Source organism: Rhinopithecus bieti, unplaced genomic scaffold, assembly GCF_001698545.2.
Source record: "Rhinopithecus bieti isolate Rb0 unplaced genomic scaffold, ASM169854v2 scaffold_82866, whole genome shotgun sequence".
In the NCBI taxonomy this organism is placed as follows: Eukaryota; Metazoa; Chordata; class Mammalia; order Primates; family Cercopithecidae; genus Rhinopithecus; species Rhinopithecus bieti.
In genome coordinates, this window is record NW_016830476.1 from 314,661 (window position 1) to 326,689 (window position 12,029).

Here is a 12,029-nt window from a genome sequence, read left to right on the forward strand (position 1 = left end):
TCCAGCTGCATCCATGTCCCTACAAAGGACGCAAACTCATCCATTTTTATGGCTGCATAATATTCCATGGTGTATATGTGCCACATTTTCTTAATCCAGTCTGTCACTGATGGACATTTGGGTTGATTCCAAGTCTTTGCTATTGTGAATAGTGCCGCAATAAACATACGTGTGCATGTGTCTTTATAGCAGCATGATTTATAATCGTTTGGGTATATACCCAGTAGTGGGATGGCTGGGTCATATGGTACATCTAGTTCTAGATCCTTGAGGAATCGCCATACTGTTTTCCAAATGGTTGAACTAGTTTACAATCCCACCAACAGTGTAAAAGTGTTCATATTTCTCCACATCCTCTCCAGCACCTGTTGTTAATCTGACACGGTGCACAACAGTTTACACAGAGCTGCTGTGCAGTCAGTCTCCCAGCGTAGAGCTCTCAGCAATGACGTGAGGTAGGTATAATGTCTTCCCCCACAGATGAAGAAACTGAGACTCTGGGAGATGAACAGATGTGTCCAAGGCCCAGCCCTGAGTGGAGCAGGGCCGAGCCTTCACACCCCTCTCTTATCTGCAAATCAGGTAGTGTCTCCTATGCTCCTGGAGTCGGAGGGGCAGCGCCAGCCCCTGAGTCAGAACATGCACGCTGGAAACCAGAACTCTGTGAGTGAGGCTCATCCAAGAGAGAGAGAAATCAGGAGCCTAGGGGCCCCACACAGGACAAACAGCTGGAAATAGCTGGGCAGCATCAGAGTCACCTGACGCCAGTTCCTGGGCTGGTGGCTGGGCTGGGCATGAACCTCGGAGAGAAAGGGCCCCGTTTCTAGGCCCCTTGGTGGCTCCCCCAACCTCTCCAGGCACACTGGCTTCTTCTAATGCCATTTTAATTGCACATTTAAACACAACCTGCCATCTTCCACTAGGGCAGCGAGGCTCCTCGTTAACCTCTGCCAAGCTGTGAGGAGCCCGCAGACACTCAGATGATTGTCTCCTGTCCTTACCCCCCTCCCTCCCAGCTGCCCCTCCCCAGCTCATTTTTGACTCAGAGTTAATAAGAGATTTGAATGAGTTCTCTCAGTACCGAGGACTGTCCCTTCAGCCCGTTGCTATAGTAATCTTCCAGAGCTCCAAAGCCATGTCTGTCTGTGTGCGTATACCCAACTCACATTATCTCTCTTTCTCTCTCTCTCTGACACACACACACACACACACACACACAGACGGTATCTCTCTCTCTCTTTCTCTCTCTCTCTCTCTCTCACACACACACACACACACACACACGCATACACAGAAACACAGCATTTTTCTCTTTTCTTTTTTTTTCTCTGTCTTCCTTATGGCCTGGAGCTATGATCAATGAAGTCATTAAGGGTGGAAAAGCTCCTCCAAGTTTCACGGGAGGAGAGGGGCCCTCTTTAGGGAAGGTTGGGAGCAGGGAGTGAGAGCTTCAGCTTAGTAGACACATGTCGCTTGTGGAGGGTAGCTCAGAATACACAGGTCCACCTGCGGTAGCTAGAGCCTGCCTGAACAGCCCTAGTAGAAGCCTCTGGGGGCCAATCTCTTGCCCTCCGTGGCTCCCAGCATCTGATGTTGCACTATGATTTTTTAAATTCGAACAATATTACTAGTTCATTGTTGAAATTTTTTAATGTATAGAAAAGACAGCACATAGAAGAGACTAAAAATTATTAACAATCCTATCACCCAGAGCTGTTTAACCACAGTTAAATTTTGATGTCTGTTTTTTTTCTGCTTTACAGACACATTTTTCCCCCACATTATTGTCATACTGCACAAACTTTTCTGTAAGCGCTTTTTGTCCCCACTTAATTCTATGCCATGCATTTTCCCTATGTCATTAAACATTTTTCTAGAAATATTTTAATGGCTGCCTCACTTCCTATCATACAGATGTCCCATAATTTATTTAACCATCACTTTATTGTTGGACATACAGGTTGTTTCAAATCTTTTGCTACAATAAATAATGCTGAGATGCACATCTTTGTACATAAATCTTTATACACATTCATGAATATTTCCCCAGCATATATTTCTAGAAGTGCAATTACTGAGTTAAAGGTATGCATACTTTTAAGGATTCTGATATGATTTGCCAGATTGCGTTTTAAGAAGGCTGTAACAGTTTACACTTTCTCCAGCAGCGTATAGGTGTCTTATAGCACCCTTGCCAATACTGGGTATGTTAATTAAAAACGCTTTGTAGATGTGTGTGTGTGTGTGTGTGTGTGTGTGTGTGTGTGGCCATGCTTTTGAAGGAAGCTCTGCCTGTAGTGTAGTGATCATTATTGGCAAATGGTTCTGCTCGATGCCTCGGGGCTGTCTTTCCTGAGCCCACCTGTCAGCCCCAACTCCTGTGACCTGGGAGCCACACTGATGCATGAGCAGCAAGGCTTCAGGAAAGTCTGTTCCCTTTTCCCATTTGCCTTCCCAGGCAGGCAGGTGTTCCGTCAGGCCTGGCCTCTGTCCTCATGCTTCCCGGGGGTTCCGTACTCCTCCCTCCAGGAGGGCACAACAAGGCCTCACAGGGCCTCAGCAAGGGTGGGAAGCAAAGTGGGCAGAGAGCACACGGGGCCTCTGGGAGACTCGGTGTGCACGTGGGAGCCCAGCCCCCGGAGTTTGGCAGCACTCTGCCGTCTCTTGATTTCAGGAGGATTTGCAGAGTAATCCCTGATTTTATTGAGCGGCTGTTCCAGCAACGAACTCCATGTTTACCCAGAAATCAGGCCTTAAAAACCAAGGATCTCTTGTCTTTTATCTCTAGGACAGCAGATTTCACAAAATGGGTTTTAGTTCCCGACTGTGGCACTTCCCGGTCCCTCTGCCCCCAGCCCGTCGCTGTAAGCAGCGGGCTCACTCAGTGGGTCGCATCCGTCTAGGCAGGGGCGAGATGCAGCAGCACACTTACTTGGACTGTGTGATTGTGTGTGTGCAGTGGGGCATAGGATGGGTTGGTCATCTTGCCACACCATCCTCTTGAAAGTGAAGGAGGAAATATAGCTTGGCCTGGAGGAAGAAGGAGCCTCACCAAAGAGACCTTGAGTTCCATTGTGCCCCCAGACTCCTGCCGCAGCCCCTGAACCTTTGCCCTCCAGCTTCCCATTGGAACAACCATGATAGAATTACCCCCAACCTGTTCCTCAGGGAGCCTGCGAGGGTTCCTGTAAGAATGACCGGGCACAGTGGCTCACGCCTGTAATCCCAGCACTTCGGGAGGCCAAGGCAGGCAGATCACTTGAGGTCAGGAGTTCACAACCAGCCTGGCCAATATGGCGAAATCCCGTCTCTACTAAAAATACAAAAATTAGCCAGGTGTGGTGGGTGCCTGTAATTTCAGCTTACCTGGCAGCCTGAGGCAGGAGAATCACTTGAATCTGGGAGGCGGAGGTTGCAGTGAGCCATGATCGCGCCAGTACACTCCAGCTTGGGTGACAGAGGGAGACTCTGACTCAAAGGAAAAAAAAAAAAGAATGCTCACAAAATTATTTGAGTTCCTTGGGAGATAAACACTATGTAAGAGGAAAATGTAATCATCCTTGGTCTGGTTTCTCTTCCATCCACCTCAATAGTCATGACAAAACAGTCTCCCAGTGGCCCAGGGCTGCAGGATACATTAGGAAAATCTAGCCAACTGTCAGGAGGGATGAGGGCCCTGGAGAGAGCGGAGCTCATTATTTACCTGATCTACAAGTCAGTTTCTATAGCACCTGTCACACTCAAAGCCAGGCACACTGACAGGGAAGGTTGGCTAGGGGTATTTACGATGGGTACAAAGATCAGACAAAAGGGAGACTCTTCTGATGTAGCAATTCTCAGCTGTGGAGTGATGCCACACTGATGTGCTGTGATCAAGGGTGAGGCATGTCACAGGCAACTGACTCCTTACTACGAATAAAGGACCCAGGTTTGCAAATGAGTCACTTGTTTCCAACGTTGCTGCAAGTTCAAGAATACCCTTATGAGTCTGCCCTGCACTCTGACGGAGTGGAGTTCATTTGCATTGCTGCAACCTACGGACTTTCTTGTCTATGCCAGGGCTCTGAAGAGAGTTGTGCTTGTGGTTCCATCAATGTAACAGTCCTGAAGGGGGAGTATAGTTTGGATAAAAGCACTGAAATTAGGCTGCCTGGATTTGCTTTTATCTTTTCCAGTAATGAGACATGTGATCTTGTACAAGTCACTTCGCTTTTCATTGTTTCAGTTTCCTCAGCTGTAAAATGGGGTTGGGGAGGAATAATAGTGCCAACCTCATAGAGTTATCCCATGTAGAATGCTTGAGAGTGCCTGACACATACTAAACAGTGGGTTAATGTTAGCCATTGTTATTGTTAATAGCTGTGGAGATCATTATTGTAGTCTGTTTTATTATTTGCTTCATTTCCCTAAAAGCCTTTTTGGTTTCAGTAAGATCTGGCTATAACCATGGGAGTATGTTGTGTATAAGAACATCAGCTACTACGCGTGCCACTGCATGGTGGAGGTGGAGAGGTGGAGAGACCCCTCTCTTGAGACCAGATTTTCTCTGCTCCATCCTCCCAGATCAAGGGCAACATAAGAACCAATCAAGATGTTCTGTTTTACCTGGTGCCAAGGGGCAGTGGGCCAGACAAATGGCAGACACTTGGAACCCTTACTGCTCATTTGCTTCAAGTGAGTTTTTGTTTTCTTCTCTAATCTCCTTCTCTTTGCCTTGCAGGCAGCCGAACTTGGGATGGTGTCAGCCTATTACACATACATCTTCACTAATCTGGTAAGATGCTCTCACAGCTCACCTCCTTGGAAGAGAGTGTTGTCAGTGGTCAGGATTGGTGGATTGTGAGGGACGAAGCCCAGGAGATGAGGAATACGGGAGATAGAAGCAGAGTAGCAGAAGCCAACCAGAGAGGCAGGGCGTCCTGGAAATCCTCATCCCAACAATTGTGAGCCACAGGAGAATGAGGATTTGGGGAATCTAATGCTGCCGTTCAAATGCCACTAGCTACATAAAGCAAATTCTGGGCCGTAGTGTGATGGAGGAGCCGCCTCAGTAGGTGCAGGAGGAATGAGTCTGGCCTGTTGCCCAGTCTCTACATGGACTTAGGGATCAGGTGTCCTAAAATGTCTTGTGAGATTTAGGAGATATCAGCCCAGAGAGACAGGCTTGGACTCTGAGACCCTTGTTCTTTTCCAGCTGTCGGTGTCTATGAACAGTCCTTTCCAGGGGCTGCTGTGAGAATGTTGACCCTGTAGCATCCGACAGGCCTTTGTTCTCAGAGTTGAAACAGACCTTAGAGGAATTCAGTGTGACCTTTCTTCTGGTATAGGAACTCCCACAACAGGCTTGCCAGGAAGTCATTCAGCCTTTGCTTGAACTTGAGTAGAAATGCCTCGTTCACCGCCACTGTCAAAATACCTACCCCATTGTTGGCATCTTCATTGAAGTCTAGCGTGCATGTAGATGAAAACCACACATATTATATAGGCACAGCTTAAGAAAACTTTCTCCAAGTAAGCACACCTGTGTAAGCAGCACACAGCTCCAGAAATAGAACATTACCAGCACCCCAGAAGCCCCCCTCATGCCCCTCAAAACATAAAACAGATGAACTCCTTTGTTTCTTTTTTTTTTTTTCTTAACACTGCTGCTATAAATTAGAGCATTAATATGGAAAAAGGGAAAAAAGGATTACACTACTCCCAGAACAATGCAAAAGCATTTGCTTAAAGTAAGGAGGCATCTGGGGGAGCCTGGGCAAGTTGGCAGAGGAGCAAAGAGAGATGAAAGTACAGTTGTGTTCCATTTCGGGAGCCTGGGAAATAGAGGGAGGAGAGGGAAAAAGCAGGCCAGTGCCAGCCTGCCAGACAGGCTCCCTAAATTAGGCCGGCAACATCAGTAGAGGAGGAAGAAACTGGGCAGCGAGGTGTCACTGGGGTGATTTAGCAGATAGAAGGAAGCCATTAATTTGGAATATGAGTTCCCAGGACGGTAACCAGAATAAGGTGGAGTTGCTTGGCTTAGAGGTTTTTAAGACAGCATCCTCCACAGTGTACCACTATTTTCCATTCATAGAAATTATAAGAACGATGGTGACAATGTTGTCTAGTGGAAAAAGCACTGGCCCGTGAAGTCAGGAGGCCCGAGTCAAGTCCTGACTCTGCCTTATGCTCGCTGTGAGCCTTTGGTTGAGTTGCAGTGACTCTGAACCCCAGTTTTCTCATTTTAAAACTGGGAATATAAAACCTTTATATGAGGATTAACTGGAATTCTGTAAGTAAAAATTTATTGTAAATATCAAAGTACTATATGTTTCTAAGGCATTATATTTAGAAAAATACATATCTCTATGATTCTTTCAGTTTTCAAAGAGCTTTTCTCCTTTTTGGGTGGGCATGGATGAGATGAGCTTTAGGAATTAACAGGACTCATGGAATTAACAGTTTGTAAGTTTGCAAGGGGAAATCATGAGGAAAAGTAACTATGAGTGATGCTGACTGAATAATAGTCAAGAAAACGACAGCAGAGCCATTGCAAAAATCTGCCAGTGAGAGAATATTCTAGAAGCTTCTCATGAGTGCTTTGGCTTTCTAAAAGGGACAAACCTCTAATAGGAGTAAAGAAACTGTTTCTAGGACCACTCTTTCTGCCCAGTTGCAGTTGGTGTTTTTTTGTTTGTTTGTTGTTTGTTGTGTTTTATTTTGTTTTGTTTTGTTTTGCTTTTCTGAGACAGAATCTCGCTGTGTCACCCAGGCTGAAGTGCAGTGGTACCATCTTGATTCACTCCAACTTCTGCCTCCCGGCTTCAAGCCATTCTCCTGCCTCAACCTACCAAGTAGCTGGGATTACAGGCACACACCACCACGCCTGGCTAATTTTTGTATTTTTAGTAGAGACGAGGTTTCACAACATTGGCTAGGCTAGTCTCGAACTCCTGACCTCATTTGATCTGCCTGCCTTGGCCTCCAAAAGGACTGGGATTACAGGTGTGAGCCACTGCATCTGGCCCAGTTGGTGTTTTGGGCCATAGAGGGAGAGGCTTCATCCAGAGGATAATGAGTTGTTTTCTGCATTTTCCAGTCCCTTCTCCCCAATACAGATGCCAAGTGGGTTTTCATTCTTATTTCTTCTTTCTCTGAATCCCTTGGAGATTCACTCTGAATTCTGCTACAGTGATGCAGTAGGTCCTCAGATCAGCTTTTAGAGAACAAGCTTGGTAAATGGGAAGGGTACAGACTTTGGCATTAGATACTCATGACTCAAAACTTTTGTTTGACTTGCTACTGGCTGTGTGATCCTGTGCAGGTTGCTTAACCTTTCTGAGCCCCAGGAACCTCTTCTGTAAGTGGACACTAATAGCACATGCTTTGGGAGATAATGTACACACAGCAACAGACTCACAGTACAAGTTTATTTAGAAGGTGTTATTTTAAGAAGTCCAGCTTATGCCTCCCATGGGCTAAAAGGAATGGAAGATGCTTATTTTGCTCCCCAGCCATGCATGGCCTGTGAAAGTGACTCCTAAAATGCCATTTTATTTATTTCCAGATAAGAAATAGGACTAGGTAGTACAGTTTTTGTGTGTGACTGAACCGACCATTGTAGGGTTTATTTGTGTCCGTAATTACTGCGTAATTGATCAGATGCCCATACTTCACTCCCATCCAGGCATAAGGAAAAGTAGTGGATTTAGGGCATCTGTCATAAATGAATTAGGTTGACTGCTGTGGATTCTGTCAGTTGATTAACCATCACAAGAATTGGGACAAAATTATCCATCATGAATCAAACTTCTAAACCATCAGTTCATTTGACCCTATAGAAACACAGTTTCTCTCTCTGTCAGGGTGTAGCCAGCAGAAGAGTGAGTGTGCTAACCCTGAACCTTGGGTGACAGAGGTGACTGATGCAATAAGAGGAACTGAGCCAGAGAGAGCGGAGGCTGCTAGAGGTCACATGGTGATCACAGGCGGAGCTGGAAGAAGCTGGGCAAGTCCAGGGAAGGGCCAGGTCTCTGGTACAGGGGAAGCTGGGCTCAGTGACAGGGTGACAGTGAGGTGTCAGGCAATGAGAGAGACACTTCTGCAGGAGGGGAGGGAGCAGCAGACAGGGACAGCCCCTCTCCAGAACAGAGGAGGAAGTCAGTGACAGGAAGTATAGAGATGAAGGCACACAGTCATAGGAAACAGTGAGCTGACATCTGAGCCTTTTATTTATATTATCTATTTCAAAGTGAGATCTGGGTGGTCGGCACTGATGTTAGAGACTTGATGAGTGAAACAGCATCATGCCACTGCTTCTGATTCTAGTGGGTCAGGAATCATTCCCCTCAGAGCAAATCTCTGATCAACAGACGGCAATGGCACCTGGTTAAGGTGGAGCCCTGGGGCAGAGGGTTAGCTTATGAGGTCCAAATCATGAGAACTTGACAGGTAAATTGACAGCACTTGGCCAGAGGTCAGGCACACGAAGAGCAACTATGAGGAAGTAAGTCCTGGCAGGTAGACTGAGGCAAGGGGTCAAGAGTCCAGGCCAAAATGAAGTGGACCCATTAAGGAACAAATTAAGAGAAATAAAATTACTGTGCCAAGTCACAAAAGCATGCCAACACAGAGAACTAGTTTCTGCCCTCATCCAGAAATCAATCTGCCTGCCTTTGTTTGCAGTTTAGTGGCATTAAGTATATTCTTAGTGTTGTACAACCATTACCACTATATATTTCTTTTTTTTTTTTTGAAACGGAGTCTTGCTCTGTTGCCCAGGCTGGAGTGCAGTGGCATGATCTCAGCTCACTGCAAGCTCTGCCTCCTGAGTTCACGCCATTCTCCTGCCTCAGCCTTCCAAGAGGCTGGGACTACAGACGCCCACTACCACACCTGGCTAATTTTTTGTATTTTTAGTAGAGACGGGATTTCACCAAGTTAGCCAGGATGGTCTTGATCTCCCGACCTCATGATCCACCCACCTCGGCCTCCCAAAGTGCTGGGATTACAGGCGTGAGCCACCACGCCTGGCCACCACTGTATATTTCTAAAACTTAATCAAGCCAAACAGAAACTCTGTACCCGTTAAGCAATAGCTCCCCATTCCTCCTCCCCATGGCTTCTGGTAACCTCCATGTTTTTTTCTTCTCAATGAATTTGCCTATTCTAGCTAGGTGCCTCATAGAAGTGAAATTATACAATGTTTATCTTTTGTGTCTAGTTTATTTCACTAGCATAATGTTTTCCAGGTTCATTCATGTTACAGCATGTGTCAGAAATTGTATTTCTTTTTTTTTAAGCTTTGTATTATTGTGAAATATATATGACATAACATTTGTCATGGTAACCATATTTAAGTACACTTTTCAGTGGCATTAAGTACATCCACACTGTTATGCAACCATCAATACCATCCACCTCTGGAACATTTTTCACCTTTTCAAAATGAAACTCTGTACCCAATAAACACAAACTCCCCATTCCTTTTTCCACCCAGCCCCTGGCAACCACCATTCTAATTTCTCTCTGTATGGATATGACTACTCTAGGTATTTCATATAAGTGGAATCATATAATATTTGTCCTTTTGTGTTTGACTTTGTTTAGGGTTCATTCATACATCAGAATTGCCTGCCTTTTTAAGGTCGAATAGTAGACTATGCGTATGTAGACACACACACCAGATTTTGTGTACCCATTCATTCATGGATGGACACTTGGGTTGCCTCCACCTTTTGGCTATTGTGAATAATGCTGGCATGAACATGGGTATGCAAATGTCTGTTCAAGTCCCTGCTTTCAATCCTTTTGTGTATATGCCTAGGAGTGGAATTGCTGGGTCATGTGGTCGTTATTCGTTTATTTATTGAGAAACCTCCAAATGTTTTCCATAATGACTGTACCATTTTTCATTCCTGTCAGCAATGTACAAAGGTCCTGGTTTTTCTGCAATCTTGACAATGCTTATTATTTTCATTTTAAAATAATAGCCATCCCAATGAGTGTGAAGTAGTCAGATGTGTTTTTAATTTCTATTTGAAGTGTGCAAATTGGAAGAAGTAAGACCACATGACTGAAGTTGAGAGTCCTGGTGATTAAGAAGCTTTATAATGAGAGAAAGTAGCTGATGTATAAAAATTGCATCCTTAAAATCAGTCAGAAGTGGTAAAAATCCCCAGTTCAGGAGCTTATAAGCTGAGGGGTTATAAGGTCCTCATATGTAAATGGGGGTTCTCTGTCCTCATATGTAAAATGTGAATAATAATAACATCCATCTTTTAACAGTCTTAGTAAGATTTAAAAATTAGCTCCTGATAACACTGAACCAGGTAGGTAATACTAGCTGCTATAACAGATAAACCCCCAAATCTCATAGTGTCATACAGTGGAAGTAAATTTCTTACTCAGTTGAAGTTCCAAAAGGATATTCCTGGTGAGTAGCGTTTCATAAGGTTATTCAAGGGCCCAGTCTTCTTCTGGTTTATAAATGTGTCCTCTTAGAGACCAGTGTTAGGAAAACAACATGGAAGATCATACATGGGAGGGTTTATGTGTCAGCTCCCAATTCCATTGGCTAGAATTCATCACATGGCCACACTCACTTGTAAGGGAAGCTGGGAAACGTAGTCTAGCCATGTGCCCAGGGAGAACAGGAAATGGGTTTAATGACCACAAAACAATCTCTGCCACGTTATTAAATTGTCAATCATCATCACACATCTATATCATGTATTACTAAAAAAGAAATTAGCATCCCAAGCCCTGGCTTGTCTTTTTAGAGGATAACTGATCCTAAAAGTGGAGATCGGCACTTAGTTATAAGGATGTCAGCTCCCTGTGTTCTCTTATCCAAGGAGGGCACGCGTAGGACAGTTATAGATGCACTGTGCTTGTTCTTCTCTTTACTCTGCAAGGGAGTCTCTGTCTTCCAGTTGGCCTCTGGGTTTGATTGGGGAAAACCTTTGTTGTGCAAGATTGATGGAAGTTTGGATAAAAGACATAAAGAAGTAAGGGCCTCTGGGCAACCAGTCTACCATTGAGACAGCAGGGGTGGTTGATGCCACAAGAGAAAAGATGAAGGAGGAAGCTCAATTTGAGCTAATAAATCTGGAGGGATTATCCAGCTACTAATGAACCCAGAGAGATATGCAGTCACTGCCTAATAGAAAAGATAAAATCACCGCAATCTGTTGTCAGAGAGCATAGGTGGGCCCTGTGCCAAAGGCAGGAGCTGCCATCTTGGCAGAGAGAAGTGTTGAGATTTAAGGGTAAGGGTCATAAGTCAGGGACTGCCAATGAAAGGTGGGAAATAATTGGACGCTGGAAGCAGGAGGCTGTGCAGTCTGCTGGCCACTGAACTGCTATGGCATTGCAGGTGGTGTGACTAGCTGGACGCCATCGCCACCATTTCATTGCCATGCCCTAGGCAGGGCCAGAGCTTCCTGCTCTTGGCACCATCACTGTGCTGGAGGGTAGGCTGCCATTTGTGGGGTGTCAACAGAGGCAGTGGTCACCCAGAGTTTTTCTTTTGGGGAATCTAGAGAGAAGGGACTGAGAGCTGGGTATGCCATGTTAGAAGGCAGGGGGAAGGAGTATGCCAGCAGGAAGCCTCATTATTATAGAAGGCGAGGCCTGGACTAGTAGTGAAGCAGCTATGGCTTCAAGTTCCAGACCTGCTACTAACTAGCTGGGTGCATGGCAATATCAATCGTTGATATTTATTGAATACTTTCTGTGAGTAAGTGCTAATAAGTGCTTCCCAGTTATTTTCCCATTTAAACCTTAAAACAACTCTAGCAGGGGGCACAGTTTTTATCTCTATTTTGGAGATGAGGAAGTTGAGGCTTGCTTGAGACTTATAAAGTGTTGGTATCTTGATCAAGGTGATCAAGTCAGATCACGAATCCAGGCAGGTAGCTCTTAACCTCTTCACTCTACCACCTGTATCTGGGTGAGCCATTTTACCTTGCCGGGCTTCAGTTTTTTATCTGAAAAATTGTGAGATTGTTTTAGGTGATCTCTAAGGGCCTTTTCAGCCTTGGACCTGT

General features: G+C 45.2%; 1 protein-coding gene across 1 annotated transcript in view; it reads left to right on the top strand.

Annotated features, from left to right (window-relative positions):
* Positions 1-12,029, top strand: part of GRIK4 (glutamate ionotropic receptor kainate type subunit 4) — a 201,699-nt gene that overhangs the window by 37,713 nt on the left and 151,957 nt on the right. Inside the window, exon 8 of the mRNA XM_017865557.1 lies at positions 4,721-4,774. Coding sequence (XP_017721046.1) covers positions 4,721-4,774 — 54 coding nt within the window. The remainder of the gene's footprint in view (positions 1-4,720; positions 4,775-12,029) is intronic.